The sequence below is a fragment of the Pongo pygmaeus genome, chromosome 16 (assembly GCF_028885625.2).
Source record: "Pongo pygmaeus isolate AG05252 chromosome 16, NHGRI_mPonPyg2-v2.0_pri, whole genome shotgun sequence".
Lineage (NCBI taxonomy): Eukaryota > Metazoa > Chordata > Mammalia > Primates > Hominidae > Pongo > Pongo pygmaeus.
Window position 1 is genome coordinate 73,182,753 of NC_072389.2, and position 19,993 is coordinate 73,202,745.

General features: G+C 38.8%; 1 protein-coding gene across 7 annotated transcripts in view; it reads left to right on the forward strand.

Moving 5' to 3' along the window:
• Nucleotides 1-19,993, forward strand: part of MAP2K5 (mitogen-activated protein kinase kinase 5) — a 260,525-nt gene that overhangs the window by 142,162 nt on the left and 98,370 nt on the right. For all 7 annotated transcript variants that reach the window (XM_054451151.2, XM_054451149.2, XM_063652330.1 and 4 more), the window contains 3 exons: nt 4,436-4,509; nt 5,475-5,525; nt 14,420-14,491. In XM_054451151.2, coding sequence (XP_054307126.1) covers nt 4,436-4,509; nt 5,475-5,525; nt 14,420-14,491 — 197 coding nt within the window. The remainder of the gene's footprint in view (nt 1-4,435; nt 4,510-5,474; nt 5,526-14,419; nt 14,492-19,993) is intronic.

A 19,993-nucleotide genomic window follows, 5' to 3' on the forward strand; every position in this document is an offset into this window, starting at 1 on the left:
GTGGTTAGGAAAGGCTTTCCCTAAAAAGGTAAGACTCTAAAGCAAAGGAGAAAAATTCAGGCGAAAATCTAAAGCAAAGGAGCAAGCCAGGGACAATTTGTGGAAGCATAGTATTCCAGGGACACGGAGCCACAGCGCAAGAGCATACCTGGCAGGTAGGCCAGTGAGCTGAAGCAGAGTGAGCATGGAAAAGAGTGGCAAGGTGAGAGTATGGGGCAGCTCACAAGGGCCTTGGGGACCTCTGGGAGGACTTTCCGTTTTTGCACTGAGTTGGAAAGGCTTTGGAGGTTTTAGGCAAAGAAGTGACGCGGTCTGACTTAGGTTTTAAAGGGATCATTTTAGCTGCTGTGTTGAACACAAACTATAATACAGCAAGTGTAAAACTAGGGAAACCAGCTCAGTACCATTGTTGAGGAAAGGGTGCATATAGTCTGGCAAAAATGTTTCCTTATAAACATCACATTGGTTTTACAGTCCTACTTACTGGGCTTTGGAAATTATTTTCTTTGAGCTAGTATTTTACCCAAATACAACTTAAATTGCCACAGTAGCAATAGAAATTATTTTCTAAATATAATGAAATATACAACTTTTTCTAGCTTGGTTGATTACCAATTGATAATAATAATACACTTATAGAATGTTGGACCGTTTAAAAAGCAATTATACCTTCATTATCTCATCTAATCCTCACAGTTCTCTAATATTGACATGGTAACTGTTATCTCCCTACAGAGTTGGAAACTAAAACATCACATGCCAAGGCCAAAGTCATGTGCCAAATTTGTGACAGGATCAAAAAGACTAAAACCCAGGTCATATGTCTCCTAGCCCAGATTCATTGACATTGTTAAAGGGGGCTGTTAGGTTCAAATTAGGTCTCAAGGTTGCTGGTAAAGGGGACATTTATATTAGCAAATTTAATGTATCATTTAAAAAGCTATCAACCAGTGAGCAAGATACTGTGCTCGGAAGGGATATATTTAAAGATGTATAAAGTATACTCCTACCCTATGAACTTATTTCTTTGGGTGATGATACTGATAACAGCAAATACATTAAGTAACTCTTAGTATAAAATGTCATTAAAGCCGAGTGCAGTGGCAAACATCTGTAGTCCCATTGACTCGGGAGGCTGAGGCAGAAGGATCACTTGAGCCCAAAAGTTTGAGGTCAGCCTGGGCAACATAGCAAGACCCTGTCTCTGAAATACATACATACATACATACATACATACATACATACCATACATAAATCATATGCTTTGTCCCATACATTACATACATAAATCATATGCTTTGTCCCAAACAAATGGTACAGACAGATGCTACAGAAATTCAAAGAAGGTAGTGACTTTGATGGCCTGAGATGAAGGATGGGCAGGATTCAGATAGTCGGAAAATATGGAGGAAAGGTTTCTAAACCTGGAGGTGGGAAGGAGATGATGAAAACAGAATGAACAAAGCCTTAATGATGGGGTTTTTTTTCTTTTGAGACAGTGATTAAAACAGTCTCATTGGAATGCAAAGATTGATTTGAGGATGACTGGATGTCTACTACTTTCACACATAAAGTACTTCTGAAAACCAGGTTGAGGGGAGAATATGGAAAAGTCATACAGTAGGCTTACATGTATGTTAAAAAGATGTTGGAAAGCTGGAAAAATGCAGTCAGGTCCTTATTTACACCTTGTCTTTTGGAATATGGTTTAGCAGTTTTGTTGTTTTATTATTTTGTCTTTCCATTGATCCACTTAAGTCAGATGTATCTGATTGAAACTAAAGATTTGCTGCTTTTAGCTTACCTCTTAATTTCCAGGCAGCACCTTCTTCCAGGAGTTCAAAATATTTGTTCATTAACTGTCTCTATCTGATGTGGTGGCTTAAGAATGGTTTAGGGCAAACTTGTCCAACCCATGCTCCGCGGGCCACATGAGCCACAGGACGGCTTTGAGTTAAAACACTGTGGGGTTTTTGTGTGTGTGCCATTTTTTTAAAATCTCATCAGCTATCATTAGTGTATTTTATATGTGGTCCAAAACAGTTCTTCTTCCACTGTGGCCCAGGGAAGCCAATAGATTGTACACTCCTAGTTTAGGACATCAATATATAAAAGAACAAATTGTCCAAAATAAAAATGTTTAAAACTTAGGGCCCATGATAAGAACTAGATTCGAAAAATAAGACCAAACTATGTAGAATCCAACATTTGTTTCAGTTCAGCAAACATTTAAGTGTCTACTGTGGCTATGATGTGTTGTGCTAACTACTGGGGCATGCTTGAAAGCACAACCCTGTTCTTAAGGAATTCATGTTCTGGTTGGTGGGGGGCATGTCAGAGAATACTTAACCTCCTCCTTAAGGAGACAAGTGATGTAGTGAAAGTGGTATATTTAAGGTTTAATACGATGGTGGTATAAGAATTATGTTGAAAAATTAGAGAAAACTAGACGCCAAGAGACCAGGGACTTGCTGGCAAAGGGGACATTTGTCTTAGAAATTTTTTTTTTTTTTTGAGACAAGTCTCACTCTGATACCCAGGCTACAGTGCAGTGGCACCATCTCAGCTCACCGCAACCACCGTTTCCCAGATTGAAGCAGTTCTCCTCCCTCAGCCTCCCGAGTAGCTGAGATTACAGGTGCCCGCCACCACGCCCGGCTAATTTTTGTATTTTTAGTAGAGATGAGGTTTCGCCATGTTGGCCAGGCTGATTTTGAACTCCTGACCCCCAGTAATCTGCCTGCCTCAGCCTCCCAAAGTGTTGGGATTACATGTGTGAGCCACTGCTCCCGGCCATGTATTAGTAAATTTAATGTATCATATAAAAAGCCATCAATCAGTGAGCAAGATACTGTGCTTGGAAGGGATACATTTAAAGATGTATAAAGTATACTCCTACCCTGTGAACGTATTTATTTCTTGGGGCAATGATACCGATAAAAAGAGCTTACACCTGCCTGTGCACACCAACTTGGATTCATAGAGCCTCCCAATAGAGGTTATAGTGTGTGGTATATGAAGGGCTTGCTACAGAGACAGGCTCTACAGTTCACCCCTCATCACTGAAACAGAATCATCAACCACAACATGTACTTGTGGTTTCCATTCTTTTTTCACTCATCCATTCAACAGATGTTTATCGAGCACTTGAAATATATCTGGCACTCTTTCAGGGGCTGGGAGTACAGTAGTCAAGAAAAGAGACAAAGTCCCTGCCTTCATGGAATTTACATTCAAATGTCAGTTATCAGGCTAACTGAGGCTGCTAACATTTAGCAGGCTAAATCAGCTAATGTATAAGAAAATGTCTAGCACATTGCCTGTCACGTAAGTATGATTCAGTAATAGTTACTGTGTGTGAACTTGAAATTTGAATTAAGTATCTACTCTTGGCAAGATACTTTGTTGTGGTACCCTTTTGCTGGATGGAAGGTCAGGAGAAGATTAACCCATTTACAGTTTTTAAAAAAATGTTACACCAAACAATTGAGTCTCCTGTTCAGTGTCAGTGTAGTTGAGAATATATGCTGTTCTAAATATAACGAGTTGTCTCTGCTAGACCACTTTTGCCATAAAAGATGCATTGAAGCAGATGCGGCTCTATACCATCAAAAGTGGTATGCTCTTGTCCTCCTTGGATGGCTTTTTTGGGCTCCCTGAATTCCTGAAAAGGCTCATTGTTTTCACTGACGATGCTTCACAGAAATCCTTTGTGTCATTACTTAGCGACCGACTGCTTTGGTGAAATCTACGTCAATTCTTTTGTTAACTGTAACAGCAGCCAAAAATAATGGAAGAGAAGGATAAATGAAACAAAGACTAATAAGCACATGCATGTACACATATATACACATCTTTTAAATAAATTTCTAAGTATCATCTGAAGTAGCATTTGCCTTGTAAAACATGGGAAATAGCAGTACTACATTCATTTCCTCATTGGTTTCATTCAGATATGACCTGTTACTCGTAGCATATGAATGATTTTTCCTTGTTGCCTCCCTTTGGCCTTACTATTACTTAGATAGGAGGACTAGCTTGATAATTACACATACAGAGCAAAACTCACCCTTTTTGTGCAAATTCTTTGCAAGAAGATTACATTTTCTTATCTACCTACTTTTCCTGAAAAGCTAGGGATAGGATGATGGGTGTATTTACTGTTGTTGTAAGCCAAGGTTTGATTTCACTTTCACTTGAAATAAACTCTTTCTTCTGTAGAAACCAGAAATTGTTGAACATGGAGGAGTTAAGACCTTACGTTTTACCTTCAGTTAAAAAAAAAAATGCTTTTCCTTAAATTTGTGATTTGAATTTCGGATTGAGCAGATGATGTCATTTCTGCAACTTGGTGTGGTGTGCATGTGTGCTTTTAAAGAACAAACGCTGTAGATATATGGAATTAGTTACGTGGCCTTTTCTGGTCCCTTTTTAGACGTGAAGCCCTCCAATATGCTAGTAAACACAAGAGGACAGGTTAAGCTGTGTGATTTTGGAGTTAGCACTCAGGTATGTCTCTTTTCCTCCCAGTGTACTCTTTTCTCTGCAACAACCCCTTTATATTTTCATTCTGTTCTCTGGATTGAAAAATCACCTAGCTGCCAGACAAACAGAAACTCTGCGTCTTTTCCTCGTCTGGGAGTGTGTTATTCATTTTTAATCTCTGAGCGAGTTTCCTTCATCAGAATATGATTGTTCATTGTTTAATGACAGTAAAAACTGCTGATATTGTAATTACTACTTACGAATAGCAAACTTCATTGATATGCAGCTTTGATATGAAAGCGTTTTTGCCAGACAAAAGGGAGGGCAGAGTGGGAGCTGTGCCTGGGGAGCCCAACTGGCCCACAATAAAAATTAATATTGGGAGCAACAATGGTGGAGGGCCATTACAATGTGCAGCACAAATTTTAATTAATTTCCATTTTGGGCCTCCCCTGAGAAACCCAGTGATAGTGACCCATGAGCATGCTGTGATGTTGATTTGAATTGCAGCCACCTTTACTCCCAGCCAAACACGAAGACCAAAGCGAAGGTCATCGTTGTATTATGAGTTGTCAAAGTCTGTTATCCCTCCAGCGTATTTAGTGTTCATTTCATTCTAGTAATGCATGGGGCTTCATTCACATCTTGAGCCATCTGACTAAAAATTGAGTGTGTTCAAATTCTGCTTTAAATTGACTTTTTATATCAGGCGGGTTTGGGGTACTAAAGCGATAAGCATCCTGCTTAAGTGAATTGTTTAAGGTTATCTGCTATAAGCTGTAATGCTGTGCTTGTTTAAATTGGAAATCACATTCAAAAGAAAAGAGAGATTTAATCATTTTTAATGCCTTTGTAGATAAATTTGTTTCCTTTTACATAATTTTTAGTTGATTTATACGAATGATGATTGTAGGTTAAATGAGGAATAATTGCCCATTTTATTTCCACATTATCTTTATATTGTTCTAACAGACTGTTTTGTCTCATAGCTGGTGAATTCTATAGCCAAGACGTATGTTGGAACAAATGCTTATATGGCGGTAAGTAAACTTATGCAAAAATGACATTTAAAACCAACATCTTTATCTTTATGTACTTGGTAATGTATAATTCTTGAATTAATTCCACAGCTTTAGCCTAGCAGATCATAAATTGCAAAGTCAATCTAGTCATGATCTGATTTTTAAATCTTTCTAAAAGACATTAGGGTTTTTACAGGAGCTATCAACTTATCTGACTTTGTTGACTTAACTGGTTGGTTCAAGTGTGAAATCGCTGAGTTTCGAAGTTTAATCCTACAGAAAAATTTCACCTTGTAACATACTGGCCACTTTTCCACATTTCTTATTTAATTAACCCTCAAGTATCCCCAAATGTCAGTCAAGAAAATTGGTTGTTTTTTTCTTGGAATATGAACATGCTTTGTTACCAGATCAAAATTAAATTACTGATGTAGCCAAATTTTATTTATGGATCTCTGAATGTAAGGGTTTAGGGGGCAATTCTCTGTAGAACTTGTACCTCTACATTTTATTTAGTTGTTATTCATGCCTATTGTAAGATTATTTAGTTGCACTGAAATAAACTTACCAACAATTAACAAGTAGAAGCATAAGGCTGTTTCAAAGACCAGTGTAGACTTGGCTTTTGAGTAAGGGAAGTTATTTGTTTTCATAAAAATACTTTAGTTTATGGGTTTTCATAATCACCTTGAGAGTCGGAGGGAAAAAAAATTAAACAGGAAACTTATCTAGTATTAATTTTGGAGCAAAGTTCTGTCTTCCTGTAACAAAGATAATTTTTTATAATGAAAGCTCTAAATTTATTTAGGTAGTCCCTTTCATCTCTAATAGCCTTTGTTAATATGTCATGAAATTAAATGATGTTAGTATGGATAAAACCGTGGGTCTTATTCTCAGTATTCTTTCTGTATATATTATCTTGATTAAAGATTTAAGGATGGAACCTTATTCTAAACCTAATTCTAAACCTAAACCTTATTCTCAGAACAATACAAAACATTTTGTTTTCATTCCGATACCAGAATAGCTCATTTTTGTCTTGCATGGTTTTTAAAGAAAGTTTATACTTTGTTGTATAATAATAGGAAAAATAATAAATTAACCTTTGAAGTCATCATATCTGTTTTTATAAAATGTAATCACCTTCCTTCCTCTACCAAGTTAGGTGAGATTAGTGAGCCACCTTTATAGCCTTGCTGAATGCTAAGGTTTAAGTCTTTGAAAGAATATGAAACACTGTAATTTTTTAAAAGTTGGGAGGACATGACTATAAATGAAACAATTGCTCAGCTACCCAGCATGTTCTTAGTAGCTTTAAATTCCTCTGATAATTAAATTGCATTATATTTGAATGTACAAATCCAGATTACAGTTGTCTTTCCCAGGTGTACATTAAAGAAATTAGTTTTTTATTTTTGTTTATGGATGAATGTGATGCATCCATCTGTTAATTGAAAATGTGAGGATTAAAATTATGAAACGTTAGCTCGGATTGACAAAACTAAAATTGCTTTGCTTCTTAGGTGAGTGAATTCTAGTCGTCAGCTTTATAGTTCAAGCTATAAAAAGCATAAGATACCTAGAAAAGGAGCAATGATAGCTTGAGAGTGAGCGCTTTGCTCAGTTCAGTAGGAGGCTCTTATTGGCCAAGTGCTTACCTACATGGTGTGAGGTTGGGGATGGGGGGAGGTGGAAATAACCTGTATTATTATAGTACAGGTATGAATCCCTGACTTTTATCTGCTGACAGTCTCTTGAGAGAAAAGAGCTGAGCTTTTTTTTTTTTTTTAACCGCAACTGGTTCTCATTTTAGCTGGTATATTTTATAATTTTGAGTTCTACACGAGCCCTATGCCAAATATCCATGAACTACAGTTCTCAGGCCAAATTCAATTTACTGGAACAACATACTGATCACTCTTCTAAGCTCTTACTGCCTATTTTTTTAAATAAAGTTTTATTGGAACATGTCCACACCCATTTGCTTATATATTATGCATGGCCGGTTTAGCACTACAGTGGCAGAGTTGAGTAGTTGTGACAGTTGCAGCAGAAAGTATATGGCTCATAACATGAAAAATATTTACTAGCTGATCCTTTACTGAAAAAGTTTGCCAGCCCCTGATCTATGCCAGTGAAAGTTGTATCTGAAACTGAGCACCTTCAATAATCAACCAGCATTTACTGAGCATCTTCTATGCTGTTAGTCAGGTACAGTGGAACCACTCTATAATCTAGATAAGACTTGGGTGAAACAGGGAACACGACATTATATGTAGCAGCATTATGTGTGACATAATAAAGACTTAAGTTGTACCAAACATACATTTAGAAAATAAGACAGGCCAGGCACAGTGGCTCATGCCTATAATCCCAGCACTTTGGGAGGCCAAGGCAGGCAGATCACCTGAGGTCAGGAGTTCGAGACCAGGCTGACCAACATGGAGAAACCCCGTCTCTACTAAAAATACAAAAAATTAGCTGGGCATGATGGTGCATGCCTGTAATCCCAGCTACTCAGGAGGCTGAGGCAGGAGAATCCCTTGAACCCGGGAGGCGGAGGTTGCGGTGAGCTGAGATCGTGCCATTGCACTCCAGCCTGGGCAACAAGAGTGAAACTCAGTCTCAAAAATAAAAAAGAAAAGAAAATGAGACTTACAGTGTACAAATTTGATGATCCAAACAGTATGTGAAAAGGGTGCTTACACAAGAGAAAGATCACTGTGAATGCATGAGCAAAGACTCAGAAATAGAAGGCATGGGTGAGGGTGAAGAAGTGGGAAAGAGGACAAATTTTATGTATTTCCCTCACTTTATATTCATGCATACTTGTGTACAGTGATAATAACATCAGTAATAATAATAGCTTACACTTAAGTAGCTTTATGTGCCAATCACTCTTCTTACATATATTAACTTTTAGATCCTCACAACACTGTGACATGGGTAATATTATTATTCTCATTTTAGAGATAAAGAAACTGAAGCAAGAGAAGTGACTTACCCAAGTTCACAAAGCTCGTAAGTGTCAATTAGAACTCAAAATTAAGTGATCTGCCTTCAGAGACTAAATTCTTAATTGCTGTGCCTCTCATTATACCCATATTATTTATGCATCTCTCCCAATCTAGATTATGACTTTCACAGTGGCAAGATTTATTCTGCCCACTCTATATATCCAGTACCTCACACAGTGCCAGACGAATGAATTAGTTCATGAAAGCTGCATTCCAAAAGTGTCTTGTTCACTAATTATAAGCACAGCATTTAACTTTTCGTGTTAAGAATCTTGCTTGTGTTTCAAGGTATAGACAGCCCAAAATTACTCAAATACAGCCAGCTAAGCTACTCAAATATTAAAAAGGAAATATATCAGAATGAAATAGCCCTGTATATGTGAATAATCTCACTTAATCTGTAATCGGAAGTGTAAGATATAGAAAAGATAATTAGGAAAAAGACAGGGAGGCTTTTGTAACATCATTAGCCATTTAGAAAAACCAAGTATGGGCACATTAAGCAGCAATGTGCTTGTAGGAGACTTGAAAAGTCATCTTGATCCAACCTCCCCATTGACCAGTGAGGAGACTGAGACCTGGAAAAGTGAAGTGTCATGCTCAAGGAAATACTGTTTTTTAGGGGCAGATAATTAATAGGTTCAATAGATACCTTCATCCAAAGCATGAAAGATTTTCAACCACATTTTAAAAGGATTTTATCCATAAGAATTATAAAAGGGGTCTAGAAGCTTGGAGCTTATGTTAAATTAACCATTTTTCAGAAATTCTTTATATTTTTTTTCTTGAGATGGAGTCTCACCCTCTCCCCCAGGCTGGAGTGCAGTGGCATGATTGTAGCTTACCGCAACCTCCGTCTCCTGGGTTCAAGCGATTCTCCTGCTTCAGCCTCCAGAGTAGCTGGGATTACAGACATGCACCACCACGCCCGGCTAATTTTTGTATTTTTAGTAGAGACGAGGTTTCACCATGTTGGCCAGGCTGATCTCGAACTCCTGGCATCAAGTGATCCACCCGCCTTGGCCTCCCAAAGTGCTGGGATTACAGGTGTGAGCCACCACGCTTGGCCCAGAAATTCTAATTACTAAAAATTTTATTATGTTTTTAAGATAGAAGTTCCTAAAACTTTAACCAACTATTCAGTCTTCCTGGCTTACTATTATTTTAAAAATCAAATATAAAAATTGACACTATTGCTATGATTAACTGAAGTTTTAAAATGAAAAAATCTTACTCAAATACTTGGCCCTTGGGATCAGAAAGTCAATCTAAATAACCATTCTTTTCTCCAGAACATTTTTTTCTGCCCAAGCTATTGCAATTCTTGGAAATTGTCTTTACTTGGAATAAAACACATACACATTGCATGATGCAACTCAATTGGTTATGCTCATGTGGTGGTCGTAATGGAAGTGGTGGTGACTGGAAAGAGGCTGACATTAACTGAGCATTCCCATGTGGCACGTACTGAAGCACACTACGGGATTCATTTAATCTTCACACAACCCCAGGAGGTATACGTATTACTACTATTATTTATTATTACTATCTTCATTTTACAGATGAGGAAACCAAAGGTAAAAATATCTTTAACCCAAGGTCTCAGAGTTGGCACATAGTAAAAGACAATTTAATTAGGACATCAGCTTCTAGTTTCTGCTAATAGCAGACTAAGTTATTTAGATCAACTCTTCTGTTTAAATATGCTAGCTAAGTTTTTTTTTTTTAACCATCTCAAATGCACTGAAGAGCTAAAAAGACAGTGGGTTACTCCCAGGACAATTTTTGAATGAAATCCTACCACAGAGAGGAAAGTAGAGTGGGAGCCCCATCACTGCTTATACCTGAGGGCATTTACCTGAATCACAGTCAGGCAAGAGGGGCAGCAGCCAAGCTTCAGGGCCCACCTAAGTCAGAAGGTCTCAGAGGAGATTTTCTCTGTTCCATGCTAGAAGCCTAAATGGCTAACCTCAGTGTAAGGGTAAACTAGATCTAAAACTGTTCCTCTTCCCCCAGTCCCGGGAAACTGAAGAGGAGCCATCTGGAACTAAGCAGAGAAGCAGAAGAAATAGGAAAAGTGGAACAAACTATGACCATAGCCTAGCCCTGGTATAGATTTGCACCCTGGGTATATGCATACGTGTCCTAGGTTGGACAAGGCACATCATGCTGAGAAGTGGTTTAAGGTGGTCTCCACCTTAGGCCTCAGAGAACCTCTCCAAAATTTTTCTTTCAAGGGGAAAAACTAGCAAGCAAAGAGAACCGGGCACACAAGAAAACAAAGCCACCTGAACAAGATCAGCAGGAACAGCAGGCAGCAGAAACAGATGCATACAGACTTAAGATCACACATTTTTTAAGTGACATAGATTTTTAAAGTCCTAAACAAAACTTCTAGATTAAAATTTAAAACTCACTGTATTTGACAGCATATTGGACACAGCAGAAGAGAGAATTGGTGAACTGGAAGACAGATCTGAATTCAAGCAGTCTAACTTCAGAGCCCTGTTTAACCAGTGTTTTGTCTGCCTACACAGGGGGGATCTTGCCAATGTAAAAAAAAAAAAAAAAAAAAAAAAAAAAAAAATCCTCATCACTTGTGATACATATTTTGACTATACACTAGCCTGAAGTTTTCTTGCCTACTTTGTTAATTTTCTAGGTAGCCTGAGTCTGAACAGAAATTCCTTTTTTGGAAGAGATAAGGGATATACCTTGGTATCTTCCTGCTTTTGACAAATATTGTTGTAAACAGATGGTTCTGGAGTTAGTTAACTAAATGTGGATTCTTGTCAAGGCTGAGTCACAGAGGGCATCTGGAGGGAGTATAGTGTGGGTGCCAGAAGGACTGCCCTTTAAGATCTTCTATAAATTCTACTTATTAGATCATCACTACTCTTTACTGTTCTTATTAAGAACAGGTCAGGGTTTTTTGTTTCATTTTGTTTGCTTGTCATTTAACATCACTACAAAGATGTTTTAGACAAGAGTCATGTTTTTCCTATTATTTAGCTTTTCACACTGATGACAGCTGTCATGTGAGAGAGTAACCTCAGTTTTAACTTTTTAACTGCTAAATATCCATCATAGATATTCTGTCAACAACGTGGTACCTGGTAGTTCATTTTGTTTTTCAGGGGAGAGGACAGGGCAGGCCATCTTGGCTTCAAGTGTGAGAACAGCTTTGAATTGTGCAGCCTTGGGCCATCAAATCCTGGCTCCATAAATTCAGAATGTTTTGGTGCTCATTTTGTGTCTAAATCACTTCCAGGGGCCTGGGCACATTTCCCAATCCATATCCATCTTAAGAGTTGTTTAGGATAGACACGTGGAGCTTGCTGTTGGCTTTTGCTGAACATTTTTGCTCAAACACTGCATCACAGCAGTAATCTTGTTTCATTAGTTTATTGCACGAATAATTTCCCCAACAAGAGGTCATCAGAATCTGACCCTTAAAAGAGTTCTCTTATTTGCCATCTAGTATCTGTGAACATTATCACTTTTTCTATTTTTTCTTCTTGAATTTAATTTAATTTTTCTATGCTTTATTATCAGCTTACAGTTTGCATTTGTTTTGATAGTTCAGTGGGCAAATGTATGAGTGTGTTTAACCTCCTTTTTGATCCTGCCCAAATATTTTGTATGTGTGTTCCACTTTTGTGTGTGTGCGTGTTTTTTCTGTATTCTGGGTGAAATGCTTGGTACCTGTTAATCAGTAGAATGAAGAAATGGAGAGAGGAAGGAAAAAAGGATAGGGGGCAGGGCAACATTTAGTTATTTCTTTAATAATTCTAGAGGATTTTAGGATTTTCATGTTTGCTAGAAGTTCTTGACAGACATGAATAGCAATGTATGAGGAAGTTATATAAGAACTCTCTAAGGAACTTATTTGTTCATGCAGCAAACATGTATTACATTCCTTCAGTCAGCATGCATTGACTGCATACCTGTTATGTGTCAGGCAAGGTATTAGGTATGTCTGTCTAGTACTCTCTTTGCCTCTTAGGAAAAATAGACAAGAAAACAGATGATTTTACAATACAGTGTGATAAATAATAAGATATGAACAGCATTTTAGTGAAGTACAGAATCAGGAATTTATAATTCTGCTGTAGGAGTAGAGAAAGGTTTCACCCTCAAACAGGATCTGTGTGAGACATGGTCATTAAGCAGAGAAGAGGAAGGCAGGGAGATCTAAAAGGTCATTGTCTCTCCAGGGAACATGGAAATATTTAGTGACTGGAGCTAAGTGTACCAAAGAATCACCCAGAGAAATTATTTTTTTAAGTGAGGATCTCTAGCCCCACCCCCAGAGATTCTGATTCTGGAGGTTCATTTCTATTAACAGTAAGCACCTCAGGCAGTTCTGTGATGGCTGCTCCAAAGACTGCACATTGAGAAATACTGACCAACTCAAGGCTGTGCTTGGCTCTTCTGACTTCTAGTTGTGGGGTCAGTTTGACTCACTGGAAAGAACCCTGATTTTGCAGTCAGACATAACTGGCTTTGAATCCTGGCTCCGCTCCTGGACAGTGCATTTAATGCTAACCCATAGCTCTAGACTTGAACAAGTCACTTAGTAAGCCTCAGTTTTCCTACTTTTGCAAAATCATTATGAAGTAGAAGACCCAAAGTACCTAGCCCAGTGTCTGACGCTAGTAAGTGGTCATTAGATGATATCTATTACTATTCTTCTTGTATAGTGGATACAGCACTCATAATGGTTAGTAATGTAAACTACTCTGTGCCTCATTTTCCTTATCTGTTAAATGGTGATGATAAAATAGTACCAATGTTACATGGATGTTTATGAATCTGAGATGAAATATGCATGAAAAACACTAAAACAAGGCCTGGTGTATAGAAATTCTTTAATAAATGCACACATAATTTTGTTGTTGATGATAGTAATGACAGTGACAATAATGTTATTCCTGTAGCTGGCTAGCCAGTTCCATATGAATACATCCTGGTATCTATTGAATTGGATATTGGAGTGTAAGTTATGATCTCAGCCTTGCCATGATTAGCCTGAACCTTTAGCAATCATTCCACCTTTGTGAGACCTCAGTTTCTCTTATTCATTTGTTCACCTGTTCATTCCAAAGCCCTCTATGAAGTACTGTACTGAATGCTAAATCCTAGAGGGATAGATAGATCAGGAAGCATCCACTCAGTATGAAATTATTCCTTTTGAAGTAGAGAGTGTTTATGTAGCCTCTTTTAGACCAGGTATTTGCTATACATCTTGAGTGGAGGACCAAGAGTCCCAAATGGACCTTTCCAACTGTTCCTTGGTTCATATACAAAGAAACTGATCAATGGAATGAAATGTTGAACAGTAGATGAATCTGGGTAAAGGAAATAGGAATGTGCTTTTGCTCTGATCTCATTTTTCCAAATTTCCTATAAGTTTGAAATTATTTCCAAATAAAAAATTAAAAGAAACCCTACTGTTCCAGACCCATCTACCACAATGCAAATAAGTGATAATATCATATAATGTTGTATAATTTGTTACTCCACAACGAAGACCACTGGATTTGGAGGGAGAGGATCTGGGTTCAAGTCTCAGCTCATTCACTACTTAGGACCTGGGCTAAATTACCTCACTACTCTGAGCCTCCATTTTCTTCATCTGTGGAATGACTTCCAAAGTCTTCCTTACAGGGACTTGGTGAGGATTCAGTAAGAATGTATCTATATATAATTTCTATAGATTATCTATATACTGTATGCACAAATACATATATACACACATGTTAAATTGTTTCGTCATCCATAAAATGCTATGCAGATATTGGTGGCTCCTCACCTTAGCTGAGCTCATTTTGGTGTATGTGTTTTCCTGAGTAGCATTCGTCAACTGACAAGCTCCCTTCTGATTTCTTGCAGCCTGAAAGGATTTCAGGGGAGCAGTATGGAATTCATTCTGATGTCTGGAGCTTAGGAATCTCTTTTATGGAGGTACGTTGTTTGCACATAGACACTTCTGTGCATATCTGTACTAACATATTCAATCAGGAAAAGTGAAGATTTTGAAAGAATAAGCTAAAATAAACCTTCAGCATGTTATATAGATGTATACACAGAGTTTGACCATAAAGTCTTTGATTCCTTGTGTGGCTTGTGAACTGACTCTGAAGGTTATTTTAAAGCACTGTTTATTACAGATCACCTGTGTAAGACCTGCCTGGAGCGCTTGTTAAAAATACAGATTCTTCAACCCCGTTCAAGACCAATTAAATCCAAACCTCTAAGAATCTGCATTGTTAACCTGTTCCCTGGGTGATTCTTATACACACTAAATCTGGAGAACCCGTGTTGTAAAATAGGGATTCCAGAAAAATTCTGTGCCCTCTTGGAATGCATATGTAACTTCCAAAGGTGATTAGTTTAAAAGGTACTGCACTACTCATTTAGACATATTTTATATATGTTTGTTTTAAATGAAAAAAAAATCACCTCATTCCAGTAGGTTAAAGGGTGGTGTGATATGATGGAGAGGGAAGGGGGAAGAGGATCTGTGTATTTAGCACAATTGCAATATCTACTCTTTATAGCTGTATTTAGAATGGACTTTATGTTAGTGTTCTAGATGTAGCTCCATTAGAACTCTGTGCTATGTTTTTTTAATAAAATGACCATTGATCTACAAGAAAATACATATAACTTATATTAGAAGGACATATGGCTCAGTTTGAATTATGGTAGTATAGAACCTGCATACTGACCAGTGCTTCAAAAATTCTCATTTAAATTGATTCAGATAAAGAAGGACTTGTATTTTCTTTTTTTTTTTCTTAATAGAGATAGGGTCTTGCCATATTGCCCGGGCTGGTCTTGAACTCTTGGGCTCAAGCAGTTCTCCTGCCTGGACTTCCCAAAGTGCTGGGATTACAGGCAGGAGCCACTCTGCCCGGCCAGGACTTTTTATAATAGAAAAGTAGAAAGGACTCTTTAAATAATATCATAGAGAATTGCAATCATGATTTTGTAACCTTTTTTTTTAGTCAAATACCTTTTCTGTGAGTTTTGTAATGCATGAATGCAATTGTATTTGTAAGGAAATAATCTTCAAACTCAATTCACCTGCACAGTAGAAAGAAAGCAAAAATAGAGTGTTGAACGTTTATTAAATCATATTCTTCTGCTTCTTCTTAAAAGGGAATCTAAGAGGAAATACAATATGTATGCATCAGCTGAGAGGTTAGCGATAATGGTGGTCAGATCTCAGAACTGAGTCTTCCAACAGAATCCTCAAGGGCTTATTCTATTAGCCTGTTTGAGGGGAAACTAGTGTTTTTGATTTGTGGGACTCAGTATTGCTGTTATACAATTTCCTTTTGCGTATTTTAAATTGTTGTCATTTATTTTATAAATGACTGGATATAGTGTAAGACAATTGAGAAGTTACATGGTGTAGAGATAAGAATCCTAGATTGGGAATGGAAGACCTGGATTACAGTTCCAGGTTTGCTACTAGTTTTTTAGGTGACCCTGTGGAAGCCACTGTTCTTCACTGGGCCTCAGTTTCTTCATTTGTAAAATATTGATCTCTAAGCCACTTTCCAGACTAACATTCTATGACTGTGCTACTGCTCATGGTGTTGTTTTCTTTCCTTAGCTTTCACACAGCAACTCTAGAGTTGTGTGACTGAGACAGTGATAAAATGACATAAAATGCAGAGGCATGGCACTACTATAAGAGAGCATAACTATTAGATTTAAGATTTAGAGCACGTATAAATGTTCACCATTCATCCTTTCTGCATTCATTTATGCATTCATGTGTTGAACTCCTGCTATGCCTGCTGTATAGACAATGGGGATAGAGTAAGGAAAAGACACTCAAGTCTTGGTTGTCATGGAGTTCCATTTGGCGAGGGCTGGGGCATGAGGGGAAGGACAGAAAACAAAGGGATAACTAAATATGTAATTTGTCAGGTGGGGATAAGTGCCATGGAGAAAAAGAAAGCAGACTAGGCTGGGCTCAGTGGCTCACACCCGTAATCCCAACACTTTGGGAGGCTGAGGTGGGCAGATCACCTGAAGTCGGGAGTTCGAGACCAGCCTGACCAACATGGAGAAACTCCATCTCTACTAAAAATACAAACAATTAGCTGGGCGTGGTGGTGCATGCCTGTAATCCCAGCTACTTGGGAGGCTGAGGCAGGAGAATCACTTGAACCCAGGGGGCACAGGTTGCGGTGAGCCAAGATCGCGCCATTGTGCTCCAGTCTGTGTAACAAGAGCAAAACTCCATCTCAAAAAAAAAAAAGAAAGAAAGCAGACTAGACTAGTCCTCTCTGGTAAAGTACCACTTGAGCAGATATTTGAATGCTGTGAGAGAAGGGAGCCACCTGATAACAAGCTCAAAGGCACCAAGATAGAGTACACTCTCAGCATATTTAAGGAAGGGAGAGACCAGTGTGACTTGAGTGGAGTTAGCAAAGGAAAAGTGGGAAAAAATAAATTTAGAGAGGTAGCCAGGGGCCAGGGCAAATATAGCCTTGTAGGCCATGCTAAGGACTTTAGGTATTACTCTTAGAAGAAATGATCTGACTTAAATTTTCACAGTATCACTGAGTGCTTTGTGGAGCATGACTATAGACAGGCAGGTGTGGAAACAGATCAGTTTAAGTAGGTAGGAAGACAGGTGCTCAATAAATATATTTATGTTGCATATTGAAATATGTGTCTGTCTGCCAGTATTTTGCTGGGTGCTAGGGGTGCAAAGATTAATAAAAAGAGACTCTTTGTAGTGTAAGGAAGGAGACTGCCATTGATATATTTGGGTTCTGTTGATGATATTCATTTATCCTGGAGATAAACTATTGAATATTCTCTGGAAGACTGAAGAAAACAGACTCATTGAATTTTCAGGATCAAAGAGGATTAGGTATAGAGAACTGTGTGAAAAAGTGTCAGCATTGAGTGTGGGACACCTGAATGCCGGAAGGACTGTGTTGGCTCATGTGGTAGAGAGCAGATAACCAGATGATCAGGAGTGAGGGCCAGGAAGAGCTAGGCCTTTTGATGCTCCTTGTATTTTAAAATGGATGGTAAGGAGCCGGGTGTTACAGCAGGAGGAAGAGATGTTGTTAGAGGTTGTAAAGAGGAATTAGATTATGATCATCAGAGAGGGTTGTTGAGCACCTCTGTACATGATGCTTAACTAAATGCCTTCAGAAGGAACTATAGGATTGTAGCCCCTGACCTCTAGGAGCTTACTACCCCCATACAACATGTTACCAACACAAGTAATAGACCAGTAAGTCATTAGAGAATAGTGTAAGGCCGCTGGCATGTTTTTTATACCTAATCTATTTGGGGTCCAAGGTAAAGAAAAATATGCAATAGGGAAGAGAAGTAGGAGGTTTTGAGTCCATACATGAGAAATTGTGGGGATTCAGTAGTGAAGATTACAAGAGAAACCCAAGGTTCTTGTGTTTTCTTTTTGAGACAGAGTCTTGCTCTGTCGCCCAGGCTGGAGTGCAGTGGCGCAATCTCGGCTCACTGCAACCTGCGCCTCCCAGGTTCAAGCGATTCTCCTGCCTCAGCCTCCCAAGTAGCTGGGACTACAAGCACGTGCCACCACATGCTTGTATATTTAGTAGAGACGGATAATTTTTTGTATTTTTAGTAGAGACGGGGTTTCACCATGTTAGCCAGGATGGCCTCGATCTCCTGACCTTGTGATCCACCCGTCTCGGCCTCCCAAAGTGCTGGGATTACAGGCGTGAGCCACCATGTCCAGCCGGTTCTTGTTTTTTCTTAAGGGTCAATATAATGAGAACATTACGTGAAGGGATTAGGAAGTTAGTCCAAAAGAAGTACTTGAAGGCCAAGATTCTTATTTGTTTTTACCGTAGTATGTTAGGAATAGATGTAGCAAATCCAATTTAAAATCACTATAGACAGAAGTGTGAATCTCAATAGCATTTTAGAATCTGAGGAACAAATTGCATTCTGTAACGTAGTCAACATTTTCTAAGAACTGCTCCTCTTCTGTTTATTCTCACTTTTAAAAACAAAATTCTCTTTCTAGTAGAAACTTTCCTTTCTTCAATAATTCTTACTTAAGCACTTGCCCTGTGCCAGGCCCTGGAGAGTAGGGCACACAGAGCTGAGGAGAGCCCACCTCTGGTAGAAAAGAAAGATACCCAAAGCCCAGAATGATGTGACGAATCTTCAGTAGAGATGTTTACGAAGGACTCTGAGCCACAAGGGGAAGGGGGTGGGGTTTCACACAAAGGAGTTGACATTTAAGGGAGATTGGTCTTGAACAGACTTTGCCACTAGGAGAAAGAGGGAAAAGATAGAGGATCCCTTCCCCATTTCCCAGCACACTCTAAGGTATGGATCCCTGTAAACACTTAAGGAGAGATCAAATGTCAAAGTATGCAAGGTCTCCCCTAGTGTAGTTTCACTACTTGTTTGTGTGCATGCCTTCTTCAAAGTGTTTTAAGTTAACCTTTATTCTCCTAGGGTACCTGAGGTAAAGAAAAAAAAACTGATCAAAATGTAGGAAACCTAGCAAAGGAATTTCCCTGAAATTACACAGGAATCAAATACAGGCTAGGCCTGGTGGCTCATTCCTGTAATACCAGCACTTTGAGAGGCTGAGGCAGGAGGACTGCTTGAGGCCAGGAGTTCAACACTAGTCTGGGCAACATAGCAAGACCCCATCTCTAAAAAAACAATTTTTTTTTCATTTAGCCAGGAATGGTGATGTGTGCCTATAGTCCTTGCTATGTGGCAGGCTGAGGCAGGAAGATTGCTAGAGCCTAGGAGTTTGAGGCTGCAGTGAGCTATGATTGCACCACCACACTCCAGCCTAGTCAACAGAGCAAGATGCTGTCTTAAAAAAAAAAAAAAAAAATCAGACAGAGACAAAATGGGCATGAGAGTTTTCTGTCTCCTCTACGTCTCCCTAGCACCCTTTCCCCCAGTTCCATAAACTGTCATCTCTGAGGTTTGGTGAAGCCAGAAGCAGAAAGTTCAATCTACAGCTTTCAGACTTGAAGCCTGCCCCCTGCCTCCCACCTTTTTTTTTCTAGAGGCGTGGTCTTGATATGTTGCCCAGTGTTGCCTCGAATTCCTGGGGTCAAGTGATCCTCCTGCCTCAGCCTCTTGAGCAGCTAGGACTACAGGTGCACCACTGCACCCAGCTGAATGCCTTCATTGTTTTAAACCCTTGAAATGACAGGGTTCCTCCTTGCCTGCCTTCTTCCTCCTGCCCCTTGCCTTATTAATATGCTGTCACAGCCCTCATGGGGAGTCATAACAAGGCCTCTTGCCACTAAAATGTGCCATTAAAAAAAAAACTCACAGACAGGTACGTTTATGCCTTAAGCAAAGAAACTTTAATATCAGACTATCTTTTATCCAGGGACAGAATTGCTTCTCTCTCCTTTCACTACAGCATCCCTCTGTTGGGTGGGGTAAAGGGCATCTCTTCCAGGT